We start from the raw sequence: 16081 nt of genomic DNA, 5'->3' as shown, positions 1-16081 counted from the left end.
ATTTTATTTTTATTTTCACCTACATGACTTTACCGAAAAAACCTAATAACTATCATCTGTGGTTTGATCGCTTCTGAAAAATATATAAATAGCTCAGTGGGCCTTACCTGGTAAAATATTAAAAGTCGTTTAAAAATATGGGACATTTCCCATATTATCTGTGGTGTGGACACAATTATCAGAGCGTGGTTTTGTTTTGCATGTTCACCACAAGTACGCGTGCTTAATGCAGACACGATTCCTTGCCAAAGGTTTCTGTTTCAGTGTTTGCCCATGCTTAACACCTATTTTATTGCCAGAAAGGGCCAAACCCATCCTCGTAAGTAGTTTCATCGTTCGACGTCATTTAAATCGTTCGAAAGCAGAAGCACGAAGCGTCCCACGCGGTTGAGGCACCCCACTCGATGACGTCACTGGGGTGTCGCCCTCGCGTCCGTGGCGCGTCACGTGACGCCCCTCATCCGGGTCCCCGCGCTCCGCCCGTCACGTGACGTCCCGCCCCGCCACAGCCACCCTCGCTGTTATGGCCGCTCTGGGTGAGGCGATCCTGGGGAGCTGCTCTCTCCTCCTCCTCCTTCTGCGCCTTCTCTTCCAACCCCGAGCCGTTCCAATCCGTATCGTGCACACGAGACGTCGCGCCCGCTCTTTGCATTCACGCCCCGTTTGTCGCCGATGCACACACGCACGCACACACGCCTTAACGATGTCACATCCTCGAAAGCCGAACCCACCGAGCTCGCCTAGTCGCCCTGCCGTGCACGGCGAGGGATTTCCCGCAGGCGTCGAGGGTTCCGTTCGGTGTAGGCCCGTGACGCTTGGAAGACGCGTAGTTGACGCAGGCGTCTCAAATAGGAGCCGTGCTTGTGTACGCGTCGTGTTGTTTGCTGCAGAGGGTGTGGTGGGGGAAATGTGAGGTGCAAGGTTTTTGTTGTGCGTGTTTGTGTTCTAGATGCCTCTGCATAGCAAACGGGCGCGTCTTCCCCGTCGATGCTACTGTTATGGGTTGTGCAAATAATTGTGAAATATTTACACTTTGTCGTTTTTAACAGTCCCTTCGTTCTCTCCCTGCTCTGGTTGTTTATGGCTGACCCTTTTTTATATATAGCGTGTTGAGAACTGCTGTCATTAAGCTATGCTGTAAATCTAAATCACATTGCACAAGCTAATGTAAACATGGAAGGGCTTTTTTGTTATTAAATTGGCCACCGTGTTGTGTCGACGACAGCGCAGAAGTTCCCCTACAGACGCAATATTTAGGCGCTCAAAAGCTCAAGTTTAACCGTTCACGTGTATCTAAGCGTGATGGCTGTTCGGGCGTTGACATGGCCGAGCGTTAGCGCATTTGCAGCGGTTCGTGGTTCCATTCCACAGCCGCCCTGGTTAATACTGATTGAGTGTTAACCACATACGCGCCGTCTACTTAACAGTGGAAGTTAAAAGCCCCGTGACGTTTTCGAAAACGCGGGCCATGTGTGTTAGATTTACGGTCCGAATATGAAATATTACTCAAATTATCTACACTATGGGGACCTCATTTGCCAGTAAAAATATGATAATTGGTTCTTTACCCTTCTATCTGGCAACAAAACTGACACCTTTTTGCAAGGAGTCATGTTTGCATAGACCGCAATACCTGCAGTCATAATACAAACAAAAGAACATAACTCTGATAATGTGCACTGTCCTTGAAGTTGATTGGTCCACACCCGAGACAGCTTTCCTTCGAGCCTAGTCTCATAAAAGCTGTCTCGGGTGTGGACCAATCAACTTCAAGGACAGTGCACATTATCAGAGTTATGTTCTTTTGTTTGTATTATGACTGCAGGTATTGCGGTCTATGCAAACATGACTCCTTGCAAAAAGGTGTCAGTTTTGTTGCCAGATAGAAGGGTAAAGAACCAATTATCATTACTCAAATTATTTAATTTGAAAACGGAATTTGTTGCCCCACACTGCAAAATTTTGCAGTGTGGGGCAAAATTCAGTTTCTGAATTGGAGAGAAATTTATACCGACAGTCTGGAAACATCATAGAGCAATTTTAAAAGTACTGTACTTCTAGTAAGCTGCTCATCCAAAATGATATATTTTGGAAGCATCCTGCACTAGATAGTTGGGCAGTTCCTTGATTATTTTGCATGTGGAAAGAAAGCGCTCAAATTATCTTAACTAGACCTTTAATTTTACCGGGTAAGACCCACTGAGCTATACAGCTCTTTTTCAGAAGCGACCTGGTCACAAATGATAGCTCAACGAAGTGGCTCATGTGGAAAGGGATGGATGGCATTGGTATGGATTTCAGAGTTACTAATGAGTCTTTTGCACGTGTGAGGAAAGTGGGATACATGTTAAATAATGGGGTAAAATTGCACCCGTGCTTGATGCCAAATCACAGATGAAATTTTCCTCTCAAGGATTTTGCGTGCATTGCATCCAAGAGGCAACCAATTTTGTTTCGCGGTTTTTTACACGATTAATTTCTAATGTTCTTTTGCAGGGAAAAAGAAGCCCAAGAAGGGTAAAACCGTCAGCCTGAACGACTTTCTGGCTGAAGATGCAACTGCGGGAAGTGTATTTGTGCCACCAGTTCGACCGGTCAACTGGGCAGATGAAACTGAAGATTTTGAAGGAGAAGGTGAATTTAGGGATGTCAAATACGTAAAGCGTTTTAAGGCCCTTTTGGCTTTTTCAGATAGTATATCACATGTTGGAATACTGCTTGCAGTGTCATATTGTAACCTGAAACGGACCCATGTGAATGTCGTGCAAATACATCTAGTATATATATACACACTAGGTGTATAATATATTAAAATATAACTTGTACTCAATAAAAAGTAAAACATTGGAAAGATGCTGCTGTGGGGTAATGGATAGCATACTTAACTTCATATCCAGAGGTTGCCGGTTTGATCTCTCAGTACTGGACGAGTTTCTTAAATTCACCCCCCCCCCATATCACCACAGTCGATGGGTAGGTGACATGTTTTGGGGGTGAAAGTGTGGGTATTCTACACTTCCAAAAGGTCTGGTCAGTTTGGAAGAATAGACCAAATGTCCTCTAGCGCTCCCTCTAGTGGAGAGCTTTCTGCCAGCATTGGTGTGAGAGCAAGAGCTTGCAGGGGTGCACAACCTTTATTTAAGAAGTCTGAATTTGACACGGAGGCAAACTGAAACATTGAAGCAAGGATGTCTATAAACGGTGTCAAGGTTTTTTTTTGAATAGTTACTTTTAGTTCACTGTCTGGAATAGTTGTAATGTAAAATCTTAATACGTGGACTACAGTGTCAACGGCCTGGCCTGCTGATGATGGTGTGTACAAGCCTTCAGTGGATCGTGCACTGCTGCCCACTGCCCCACGTGCTGCCCGTGCCCCCAGTGTGGACATGGCACGACTGCCCGCCAAACCACCTTACACCGCTTTCCTTGGCAACCTGCCCTATGATGTGACCGAGGAGTCAATTTTCAAATTCTTCACATGGACTCAAGGTTTGTTCCAAGTTTTTTTTTTTCTGGCAGCTTGCTTGTGTTCAGGAAGGAGTGTTTAAAATGATATTTGTTTCCTCAGCAGGAGGTTTAGCTTGGAGGAAATTACAATTGCTGATGAGTTTAGGAAAATATAACTTGATTGTACCGAAATAAAGATGCACCTTTAAATAAGTGATTTATTTATTATCTGAGAGAATATATGTAAAGTAGGTATATATTAGAATCGTAGCCTTTATATATGAAAACAACCACCAGGGGTATCTTTATTACAATTACTGGGAAATGCCTTGTGCTTATCAAGTAAAAAATAGACTATCGTTTTTTGCCCCCCCAATGCAATTTTTAATACATTAAAGAAGCGACAGCACAAGAGCTCACACTAGGTCACCTCTAATGCATGTAGTTGTGTTTAAAATATCTCTGAATGTACCAATCCTCCCCACTGAGCATATAGCACTGCAATCCCTGGGTATTTTATATGCATTAAAAAGAAAATTCCAAATGTGAAAAGTTTTAATAGAACTCTGTTTCAGGTCAGTGCTGTACGCTTGCCACGTGAAGCCAGCAACTCTGACCGGCTCAAGGGCTTTGGGTATGCTGAATTTGATGACATTGAGTCTCTCATGAGGGCTCTGGCACTTAATGATGAAGTGAGTAATATTTTTTCAAACTTACATCAAATATGTAGAAAAAGTTGAAGTTTATTACTTTTTCTTTTATTCTTATGAAAAGCACCCTACAGATATCCTTTTAAAGATGGTGCACCTTTGTTTAATATTAGTCGTGAACATTTTGCAAGTAAAATATGAATATATTTTGGATGTGATAAATTTTTAAGATACATCCAGACATAGTATTTTTTTAAGGTACAAACATATTGCGTTATCACTGGTATAGTAATATTCTATATATCACACCTTGCATGTTTCTGCATTTGTAGATGTTGCGGAACAGAAGAGTAAGAGTAGATATAGCTGATCAAACACAAGGTAAACTTTAATTTTTTATTTTAACAATATTACACGATGACCCCAGAAATGCTCATAGATAAGTCCTTGGGAACTGTCGGTGTGTCTGCTGCTATATGTGGTTCTTCTTCACGTGTGTGTGTGAATAGACCGAGATGACCGTGGAGGTTTGTCACGTGACCGGGACTGGAGCCGTGATGACAGAACAGATAATGACTGGCGGTCTCGATCCAATAACAACAACGTCGATGACTTCCCACGCCGAAACGGGGACCAATATGGAGATCGTGATCGAATGTCGAGCTGTAAGAATCGCCCAAAAACTTTTACATCCTTAGTTTTTTCAGTAATTTTACATTAATTTGGATGCTTCCACAGTGTAATGGTTAGGATGCTGGAATTAAAATTTAGAGGGCACTGGTTCTTAAATCCCAGCCATTAGTATAAATGGTTCCACCACAATTTGTCGATTGGCAGGTCGACTGGGTAAAACTAACAACAAGTCTGCCCATATTGGAAGTTGGGCCGAATGCCCTCTAGACCGGGGGGGTGGGGGTCATCATTGGGTCTTTCCCCCTTTTCAAAGAAACTCTCCAGCGACGTTTATTTTTGACTCATTTTGGCTAGGGGTCAGCTTGTGGGCTTACCAAAACCGTGACTAAGACAAGTGCGCAGTGCGGGAAAGAGGCGCGAACGGAAGTGGCAGATAAAATAATGGGCGGGCCACGCGCGGACTCACCGCTCACCTCCTGCTGTGCGGCCCGGTTCCTAACAGGCCACAGACCGGTACCGGTCCGCGGCCCGGGGTTGGGGACCCCTGCTCTAGAGGGGGTCTAATAGTGGAGACCATTCCACCAGAAGTGACGTGAACAAGCAATTGCAGGGCTGAAGCTTTACGTTTGAAATGATTGACAAATGTATTTGTCCAACCAACGTGTTAATTTCCAGAAATATGTATACGTCTTGTTTTTTCCCAGGGGGCCGAGATCGTTATGAGCCAGATCGAGAGCGATTTAGAGATCGGGAGCGCTCATTTGGGCCGCGACGAGATGTGGATCATTACCGGGACAGCCAGGACCGTTATGACGATCGTGACAGTGGTTATGATGACAGGAGGAGCAGCGATCGGGGTCAGTTATTCTCTTGACGTGGCACTTGTATTTGTCGCTTAATTTTAGAACGTAGAAATAAGAATTGTGCATGAAAGGTCCAAAGTTGTTTGTAGGTTCTTGTAGTAGATCATATTGCTTGAAGATACTGCATTTGTTTTTAAAGCTGGGCAGCGGAAAAGTTTAGGCCAAATGCCTTTAGGAGGTGCTCTCTCGGGGCGCACTCGAGTGGGAGACCCTTCCGCCAGCAGTAGCGGATAGTCAAAGCCAAGGCAAACATTTCTTTCATATGGATTAGTACCCATTATCTCTTACATAATTTTAATAGAAGTGTTTTGTTTTACAGTATATCATGAGTGAAAATTGGGCCTGGACAAGTGTGAAGTTTCAATCAATGAAAATAAATGGCTGACCACTGGCCACTGCTGAATTTAGGTTGAACTATGTGGTACTTGAAATGCCGAAACATTTTTAAAAGGATGCAATCATTAAAATATATTAGTAATTTCGAAAATGTCATTTAGAGTAATTCAAGCATATCCTGTTAATTATTTGCACATTACGATTTGTGCGAAGAGTGCACCATTGTAAACCTGCAGAGTGATCCAATGCATCTGGCAGGCTCAGACTTCAGAAGTGGACGCCGGCCCTTTGGATCTGGTTTCCGAAGGGAGAGTTATGATGACCGACATGATGACTATCGAGGAGATCGCTATGGTGACAGAAGAGAGGAGCGCTTTGAAAGGAGAGGAGATTACGGGCGGAGGGACGATTATATCAGGGAGGAGAGAGGTGAATTTTGTAATATTTTATTGCAAAGCTATAAAATATGAAAACGTGCCTAAAAAATAAATATGGCAATATATTCTTCAGCCCGATGACTTGAAAGCGGGAAACCTTTTTTACGTAATTCGCGCTCTTTTCAATGCAACAAAATAAATCCACTGTTAACATGTAAGGGCGTTATCAGCCGCCTTTATTCGGCAGGTCCTGTACAACGGCCCAAGCTCAACCTGAAGCCGCGGAGTACGCCCAAGGAGGAGGGCGTGCCGCCACCTCCTGCACCTGCCACTCAGAAACTGGCCTTCATTTTTGGTGGTGCCAAGCCGGTGGACACCGCAGCTCGTGAGAGGGAGGTGGAGGAGAGACTCAAGCGTGAACAGGAGGAGATGGAAAGGCGCCTAAGTGAACAGGGGCGCCTCGGAAAACCCGAGTGGATCCAGAGGGAGAGGTGATGTATAATATGCCTGGTATATCCATAGCCATTTAAGTACATTTGCAGGTATGTTATATTTTAAGTTGGTACAACATGCATGAAATGTGTCGTTGTTTTGTGCACCAAACTATTATTTTTATTTTCTTTTGTCGTATTAACTTTAAAGTATTTTTTCTTTGCAGAAATCTTCAATTATTGTGTTTCATGGAAGTAGCCTGCTGCCAAAGAAGAAGTGTTGTTTTTGCATTATTTTTACATGTGTGTGGAAAAGACTAGATTACTTTCTTTTGCTAACCCAGTGTGCATGCATCATTGGAGGAATTGGACTCAATTAATTTTGATACTTTATTGACAATAGCTTTGATAATTTTTGTCTTGCTTATTTCCATTTTTGTGAAAGTTGGAGAGGCGTAACTAAATAGATATGTAAATTTAATGTAAATGACATGAAATCCTAAATTCGTGTAGTTTGGGAAAATACATTTTGGGCTATTTTTTTCCCCATATTAAGGGACTTCTTCCATTGTTGATGCACCATTGCCATGTTCTGCTGCCTTTTTTGTCCAGAGGTTGTGCCATTCAAGCTTTTAACATTAAATGGAACAATAAAGTAATGCCCCATGGGCAGGATAATTCAAAAGAGATGAAATAGGAAAATTTATCATTCAGTTATAAAATGACGGTAATATATGGCCATAACATATGGCCATTGTTACCTACCTATGCAAATGGTTGTGAGATGGTTATTGTTGATTTAAGCGGAGAGTACCGCTTGGTTGTTCCCCCATGAAGGATGGCACAATCTGCGATGCTGCTCTCATCATGCAGCTCCGGGTGCTGGGTTGGGTTGTGCACGTCTCCTTCCAGGCGCTTCTCCACCCCCCTAGCACACTAGAGGCGAGTGCTCTCTCTTTTTGTATGTATGCCCGTGAATTACAAATGAAGAGGACATTTGCCTCGTACGAGTACGTACCTCGCGGTTGTGTTGCATAGCTCTCTGATGTCTTGTTGAGTTATACCACGTGTTGTTCGTCATGAGGTCTAACCTTTCGGTTCCTGAAGTTCCTGAAACGAAACATCGAACATCATGCCGAACAACACCGGTACAACAATTAAACATATCGGAGAGATACAGGCAGAGACCTCGCTTCGTGCTCAAGATGCGTTGCTGGAGAAGTGAGCGCTAATAGAATCAGCCCTAAGAGGGCTCATCATTGTATATATGGGGATGTGTTCATGACAGCATTGTTACGTATGAGCAGATGGTAAACATTTAACAAATAAAAATAATGTATTATAACATCAGTCAGTATTATGTATTATACTCACGAGTGCATTCTCCTCTCTTACAAGGCAGTGGTGGGGAGGTTTCTTTTAGATAGAGCCTGAGACTACATCCTGGTCTCACGAGTTCTCACCTGGCTAAACAAATATTGTAGTACCATTGAAAAAAAATCGATAATTTTTTGGGGCTGTGATCGTGATCACAAATCCTGATAATTATCGAATTGTAGGGGTTGGGGTGATTTTGGTTCGGAGCGTACATCGCTCTCATTGGCTGAGTGAATGTAAACAAATATGACACCAGGTACGTATCCTCGACAAGCGCTGCGTGTTCTCACTCGTAAGTGCTTTTTATATTTTAGGATTTTTGTTTTTTGTAATAATTTTCTCCAGGGCAAAGAGCGTGAAAAGGGATCGGCGTTCTACCGGGTAGTGCTTAGCGAGGTCTGCCTGTATTTAGCTCCTAGAGCTTTTCCCTTGTTTTTCTTGCAGTTTTTCCATACTATTTCACAATATTCTCAACTCTCATCCGGGTTTAACCCAGAACTTTGTGGTGGACTGCCCATCTGCTGTTGTTACATCAGAGCCTAGTTGCCTTTACTTGCCGACTATTCATTGTTACTCTTGCCCAATTACACAACAATTTCTCTTGAGGGTGCTCATTTATATTGTTGTTTTCAGTTATTCAATGTTATTGTGCAGTGGATTTAGTGTCTGCCAAAGCATCAGTTATTGAACCTCTATGTATTATAGTACAATGCTAGTAATCCAGGCGATCAAGGTCAGAATAAAATGTTCACTTGTGTCATGTGCCCAATGCCGATAAGACTTTGCTGCACACACTGCTTCCATTGCCGCTGAGTTTCCAGGTTTGGTTTTTCATAGTTTTTCATAATCAAGGTATTATATATGTACATTTGATAAAAGTTGTAATTTTAATGTATCGTGAGCATACAATACCGTTTGACAATGTGTTGCTCTTAACATTCAGGCAGTGCAAGAATTGCATGGAGGGAAAGTTTATGGTTCAATGTTGGCTTGTACGTACATTTACTGAGTTTCATTGGAATATCCTTCTGTGCACGCAGAATAGGGAGCTAACATTCTAGTCTTGTTACACACGTTTATATGCTGCTTGTGTATTCGTAGTGCTCTACCATATAAAGTACAGAGAGATATAAGACGTAATATTTTTCCTGAAATGTTTTAATTAATTTGATGAATTACCTTTTTTGGATTAGTATTCTACCATGCTATAAAATTCATTAAGATATGAATAAAGAAATAGTATCATTAATTAATGTATTAGATAAATTGCTATTGTAGATGAGTTGTATACTGTACTTTGAAATAATATAAGATATATATATCCTGTAAAATGAAGTATAAATGCAATTTCCAGTAATATTGGTTGCTTTTATATGCAAGGCAGATTATTTTCTGCCATGCAAAATAGTGAAGGACTCCTGTGTCTACATCATGGATTAATTTAATGGTTTTTACTAATGCTATGAAAAGCAGGACATTTGCCAGAGGCCTGTCATTATACACCGCAAGTCTGCACAACTATTAAATCGTGAAATACAAACATTGATTTATTTGGAAGTTTAGTAAACAAAGTTGCCGTTCCCACGTTTATTTTTGACTTGTTAATCATAATAAATTTTGCTGCTAAGCATGATGCATAATTTATAAACTGATAAAAGTAGAAAATATAATCGAACCCTTATTGACAAAAATGTCTACATGCAACAAAAATGTTTATCCTAAAATTAATCGTGTTAACATATAAATTGAATACATGACGTTGACGATAAGTATTTCACACACGTGAAAAACACACTAAAGCTGATGGCCAAAAATGTTGAAACGTTTATTTTTAGATCTCTGAATAGACCTTATTTGAAATAAAAGTTATACTTTCATCTCCATGGTGTCAATAAACACAGTGCAGCAATTTTAAGACAATATTATCCACATGGTGCCTTGAATCTCATTTGTAATTTTTTTAGGGTGGATAGTAAAACAACGTACAAACATTCTTGCAGCCGAAAGCGCTTGGAAAATTTGAAAAAGAGTTAGTATAATTTTTTTTACGTGCAAATAATAAGTCACGGGGTATCTGCCCTGCTTGCTATAAGGGTATTCTTGTGAACGTATGGTCTCGCCTATGCTGCGTTGTCCCGGCAGACATCCCAGCTGGCGCAGCGATGACGATCGTTTGGAGCGGCGCCCCACCAGTGACACCTCGGAGACCGGCCGTTCATCTCGGGGAGCCAGTGCCACAAGCAGTGCATCTGCCAGGGGTAGGTGTGGTCCTCTCACATGACCACAGTGATGGATTTCCATTCCATTTAAGCATGTGCGAATTGAGTGACGTGTATTATTCCGTTCGCATGGGAGACCGGAATACAAGAATGAAAAAAAAAGTGTTTTTATTTATTGTTGAGTTGACTTAAAGCTATCGCACATGTTTCACTGCTCAAAGACTACACATTGCCGCTCACCCTCAACATTACAGAGGCTGCTGCACCTATTTTACCTCATACAAACACGTTTTATGGCAAACATTTTGACCATTGTCAATCTAGCTGCTTAACAGGCTACTTTGTGGGTGTTGTAATAAAAAAAGGACATGGGTTTCACGTCATATCGGATTCAGCAACAATTTGATTTGCTTTCCCTGAGTGAGTGGCTCTGTCATGCTGAATTCAAAATAGACATTTGCATTAAATGGTTTTACATTTATTTTGTATGATGTGGCAGGCCCACGGGTCCGTAAAGAGAGTGATGTGTCTGGAGATAATGAGGTATTTACTCGGGAAGATAGACCTCTATCACCGGCCACCCGACCCCCTCGCCAGCCAGAACAGCAACCGCAGCAATCAAGCCAGCAGAGAGAGCTGCCGCAGTTAGTGCCACAAGCGACACCACAGACGGCCGCTAAGTTGGTGCCCGCTCCACCACCCAAGGAGAACGCTTGGGTCAAGCGTTGTGGATCTACAAGAGTTGGTCCTACTTCACCCACGCACCATGGTGCCACCACCGAACACCTTTCAGAACTGCCACTGTGCCAGGAGAAAACACAAGCACACAAACCGGCTAACAGGTCAGCACTGTTGGCTTTATATTTCCACATTAATGAATGGTCCCATTATTGCCGTTGCATCATTTCACTTTTGGTAGTGGTCATCAGTGTCGCTGAAAGTCGTTTTTTTATGACCTTTGGATTTTTTTTTATTTTACGTGACATTTGTGATGTTGCTGTTGGAGCTAATCGATACAAAAAATGTCATGTGAACACCTCCACAGAGTGCCGGTAATGCACGCGCGCAAGATTTTGTAAATTATTCTCAATATTGCAATTTTTTACCGATGTCGTGTTAAGAGGCGGAGATAGTTCGTGACCCTTTATGTTTATGCATTTTATTCCAGTGTACCTTCCAACAAGATGCCTTCCACAGCAACATATTCTCGTGGAGTTGCTGCAGACAAGGACCTAAAACTATTGCCAGATGGCAGCAGGACAACCAAGCTCAACGGTTTGTATACTTAAACATGTATTCATATTGTGTAAACAATATAAACGTTCTTGAAAATGTGGTGTTATTCCATATTTCATAGTTAAGGTGTACACCATGTTCATATTAATATCTTGTTCTTCAAAAATGTGGTTTTACATTTTTTTATTGTATAAAACTCCGGCCACTGGCATTATTTTATTTGGCATTTCTCCAATTGATTGGGTTGTAATTGGAATTTACTGTCACTAATTTTGAATATCTTTAAAAAGTTGAGTCTACGGCAGTATATGCATTTGTAATCTGTAAATAATCTGTTAATTATAAGTTATTGTAAGATGTTTTCTTGCCCAATTATTCATGCTTTGTTTGCTGTGTCTACACTGTGCATATCCTTAAATTATTTCAGCTCCCTAAAGATAATTCATTGCTTATAAAATTTTCATTGCTTTTTTAAAGCAATTATTCTTTCGTCAAAATTAGATATTGTAATTATTTTCAATTTGCATAAGTATTATTCAATCGACATGTCTTTGAATTAAATTTGCCAAGTGGTTGTGTATTCTTGGCTGTCCATGAAAAGATGATTTTGAAGGGAAGCCAGACGCCACTACTGGCCGCACAGAGAAAGCCGGAGTGCGAGCCAAGAACAACCTGAATCGTGGTAAAGGCCGAGGACGTGGCATCATTGCTGTCAAAAGAGACCCTGACAGGTTGGCTGTTTAGACACATTACTGACAGCATATATGACTCAACTTCTTAGGTTTTTTCGGTAAAGTCACTTTACTAAAAAAACCTAAGAATATGAATCCTTGCAGTCACAAAAGCTTCAAATCTAGAATGACTCAACTTCTCGCACGCAAGTAAATGAGACCACACCCAAATAGTCCAATACCTTAATTGTCTCCCAATACAGTAATGGATCCGCTGAACGTTCATCCTCCTCATCTTCCAAGTTCCTCCACTGACTCGTTCCTCCCGCCTCTTCCGTATTATCTTGCTCTACTCCACCTGCCACATCCTCTCTCCACTCTTGTAACGAAGTCATGCCAAGACCTTTAGTCCAACTCTGTTCTATGGAAGGTTGTTCCTTCTCCACAGCTGCCACTTAATCTGGAATTACCTCTCCTTGACTGTCTGAGCTGCAGAGACATCTCCCCTGTTCAGGTCCAGGCTCAATTCCTTCTTCCTCTGTAACGTTTCTGAAATGTATCTTTATTTTCAACCTACCATACCATCACCCCTTTCTCTCTATGCCTTGCAGCCCCCCTCTGAAAAAGATGATAAAAGACAAATTCGTATTGTCTTGAAAATGCTCTGGATAATCATATCCGGCCTTTGTTCATTACCTTGATATGCAGTCACATTTAGATGCTTTAGAAACCCAAATTGGAAAACATGGTTAAAGAATATTTTTAGCAGTTATATTTGTGTTGTTTTAATGTTGCACATGTTACGTGGCCATGGGAATTCTTGCTTTGTGCTGTTGGAAATGAGCTTGATGTGTAAACATTTCAACGAGCAGTTCGCACTTTGTTAAAGAATACAAACTGTAATTCAAATTTAATTTAAATAAGTATTGAGAGATTATTTGCAGTGGAGCTAATAAATAGCTGCTTTATCGACAGAAAGGAGAGCCGGAAAGAGAGAGAGTCGCAACTGATCGAAACAAAGAAATACGATGAGCCTGAGCCACTGGTGAGTTCTGTGCACATGCTAAATTGAGCGTCAAGAGCCAATACCAACACTTGAACCTTGGCGTGTAATCGCACCCCCACACTCTCCCGGTTTTACTCTGGTAGTATATGTATAGCTACTGTGACATTTGAAGGTTAAGCAATGTATGCAATATTTTTTCCGCTTAAAAAAAGATGTGGCGATGTAAAAGTGTGTGTGAGGTATGCTGTATTTCATTGAAAATAAATTGAGTTGAAATCAAGATTATGCCGTTTCAAGTCACGTGTGTTGTTGGGTACGCTTGATTGCTTTTTTATCTTCATATTTCAGAGTTTCAGCTCTGTCAGCAAGTTTTCTGCACTGAGTGTGGATGGAGACTTGGACTATGAAGACTGAATTCCTCTCATTGTCCCACACACACACTGATGTATGCTGTTCCTTAATGAGGTGCTACTTCATTGTTTGCTTTTTTGCGAAAGCAGTCTGCAATGTGTGTGGGACTATTTCATGCATGATGTTCTGACTCTTGAAAACCAATGTTGTTTTCCAGTTTTCATGTCCTTGAAAGACATTTGATTACGTGAGTTTTCTCTCTCTTAATTCTTAATAGGCAGTGTGTGCCACAGCTGTAATTTTGCTTGGCTTTGTTCGACTCCAACGGTGATGCGGTCAACTGAAAGCTGTTTGAAGACAGCGTTGAAGAGCATAATGTATCTGTTAAGAGATCCGTCATTACAAATTTAACTGCTATTCCAAGTGCATGATTTCAGCATACGTAAAACTTGCATGTTTTGTAGAAGAGCTGGCTTTTGGGCAAGACATGCTTAAAATATGAATAGATAATATATTTATTGTTGTGGTCTTGCAATCAAATACCATAGGGGACAAAGTAAATTCTGTGGCCATGCTGTAATTATCATTAATGTCAAGCTTCAACAAACAGCAGCTATTGCCCACGAGCTAATGGTGTTAAATCACGAACAGACATGGCAATTCTTGTACAAATGTACTGTAAACTGTGCAGTCAGCAAATACCTTAATTCATTGATGCGTATATAGCCTATTGCAAAAAAACAAACTTGCAATAAATGTTTGTATTTTACCTTCGTTTCTGCTGTTGGGTTCTTGCGTTCCTACATGTCTTTTTTAATAGACCATTATTACAACAAATGTAAGCACTGTTTTGTGTTATCCGTTTTCATGAAAATCTATTTTCTTATCCAGTATTGTGCTTGCGGTCGCGCTCAAAGCAGAGCTGCCGTATTGAGTGTTACATTTGCAGGCACCACTGATTTTTATTTAATAACTCCATGCAGTTGTATTGACTCGATTTGATCTGAATGATTTTGGGAAGCAGCTCTTAACAAAATATTGATGTGCTTTTTGCTCCTTCTGCTTTCATATACTGTACATATAACCTAGGGTAATTAAATAGGTGGTATTTAAATAAGGGCTATTTTATATACATATATCATTTTGTCGACAACATTTTATGCCCTAAATTTAAGAGTACTGTGAAGAGATTTTTGCCTTTAACATCATGTAAATTATACTGCATCGATATGCATATGCAACAGAAGCTGAATATAAGCACACCCCTAACCCTATTCGAAGTTACCCTTTGCCTTCCCCCACATCAGGGTGATGCAAGGTTGTGTTACATTTGAGAACTGTGCTTGTATAAGGTGTGCTTATATCCATCCAGCTTTTGCTTTGTGAATTTACTTTTCACCTCATTAATTCAGGTCAGAGTTGACTCAGCCCATCATCCCTTCAGGTTCAGTGGAATGAATACCACCTGGTAAGAAGCAAGTGGAGTGAAAATAAGAATGGTAATGCTGGAGAGAAACATGGGAATGCAGCATTTTCATCGCCGAATCAGGAACACCGGATATTTCATTTTTATTATGCTCGTTTACCCAGGACTCCCAATACTTTCATAAGGGTTCAGCAAGTTGTTTTCAGTAGGGGGCGATGTTGCTTAGTGTAATTCCAATTGAGTAATTGGCTTGTAATTTCTGAGCTATGGGATAATTGATCAATGCCAGTTGCTTTATTTTTTTAAATGTGAATGTGAACAACACCATTGTACCAAAGCTCATTGGGTGATGGACTGGCTAATCTCGCATGCAGTGCCGATGCGATGTACCCTGCATCACTGGTTCATTGTCATAAAAACATCAACCAAACTGACATCTACAGACAGCTCTGACGAAGGGTGTTTTATATTCACGTGGCCTAACCTGAGAAAGGGGGTGGCACGTGATGATAGTGAACTAACCAATATTCCCAGAAAGGTGCTTGGAAGGGTGAGTGTTCGATGTTGGATGGCCTGGAATCCATTGTGTTCTCTACATAGCCATTCCTTTGCAGAATATAACCAGTAGAACACTGATGCCAACGGGCAGTTTAAAATCAGATTATCAACATTGGGATATAACTTGATGGATTACTTTTAGTCACAATAAATAATCATCGGTTTTCCCGTGATGGTGAAATGTACATCCATGAAAGTCAACTTAGCCAAAATGAATAGAACAGTGTTTTAATTTGAATACCGCAATGCAATGTATGTAAAATCTTCGATATATTGCAGGTTTCACTTGAATTTCTCATTTTTACAATTCAGTATGGCAAAATTGCTCAGTTGGCCGCAAAGATTACGTAATATCTGCATCACACAATGTTTTACGAACGTCACGGAGTGGTAGATCATTTTATCATGGGACCTCTTCAGCACATTGCCCTTCATGATTCTCCGAAAGACGTATTTTTTTAACGCACACCAGCTCTTTAAAATCACATTTAGTCTGGGTG

General features: G+C 41.0%; 1 protein-coding gene across 1 annotated transcript; it reads left to right on the top strand.

Annotated features, from left to right (window-relative positions):
* Positions 1 to 481: 481 nt before the first annotated feature.
* On the top strand, positions 482 to 14366 carry LOC133346055 (eukaryotic translation initiation factor 4B-like). Its single transcript, XM_061557351.1, has 14 exons — positions 482 to 536; positions 2497 to 2634; positions 3286 to 4139; positions 4430 to 4478; positions 4607 to 4762; positions 5435 to 5587; positions 6188 to 6358; positions 6554 to 6797; positions 10257 to 10372; positions 10833 to 11175; positions 11502 to 11608; positions 12171 to 12300; positions 13216 to 13285; positions 13595 to 14366. Exons 3-14 carry the CDS (start codon positions 4113 to 4115, stop codon positions 13658 to 13660), a joined length of 1632 nt encoding a protein of 543 aa, XP_061413335.1. The 5' UTR covers positions 482 to 536; positions 2497 to 2634; positions 3286 to 4112; the 3' UTR covers positions 13661 to 14366.
* Positions 14367 to 16081: the final 1715 nt, after the last annotated feature.

The sequence above is a fragment of the Lethenteron reissneri genome, chromosome 23 (assembly GCF_015708825.2).
Source record: "Lethenteron reissneri isolate LAM-NWPU_2019-01 chromosome 23, ASM1570882v1, whole genome shotgun sequence".
Taxonomy (NCBI): domain Eukaryota; kingdom Metazoa; phylum Chordata; class Hyperoartia; order Petromyzontiformes; family Petromyzontidae; genus Lethenteron; species Lethenteron reissneri.
This window is presented reverse-complemented; position numbering and strand designations above follow the sequence as displayed.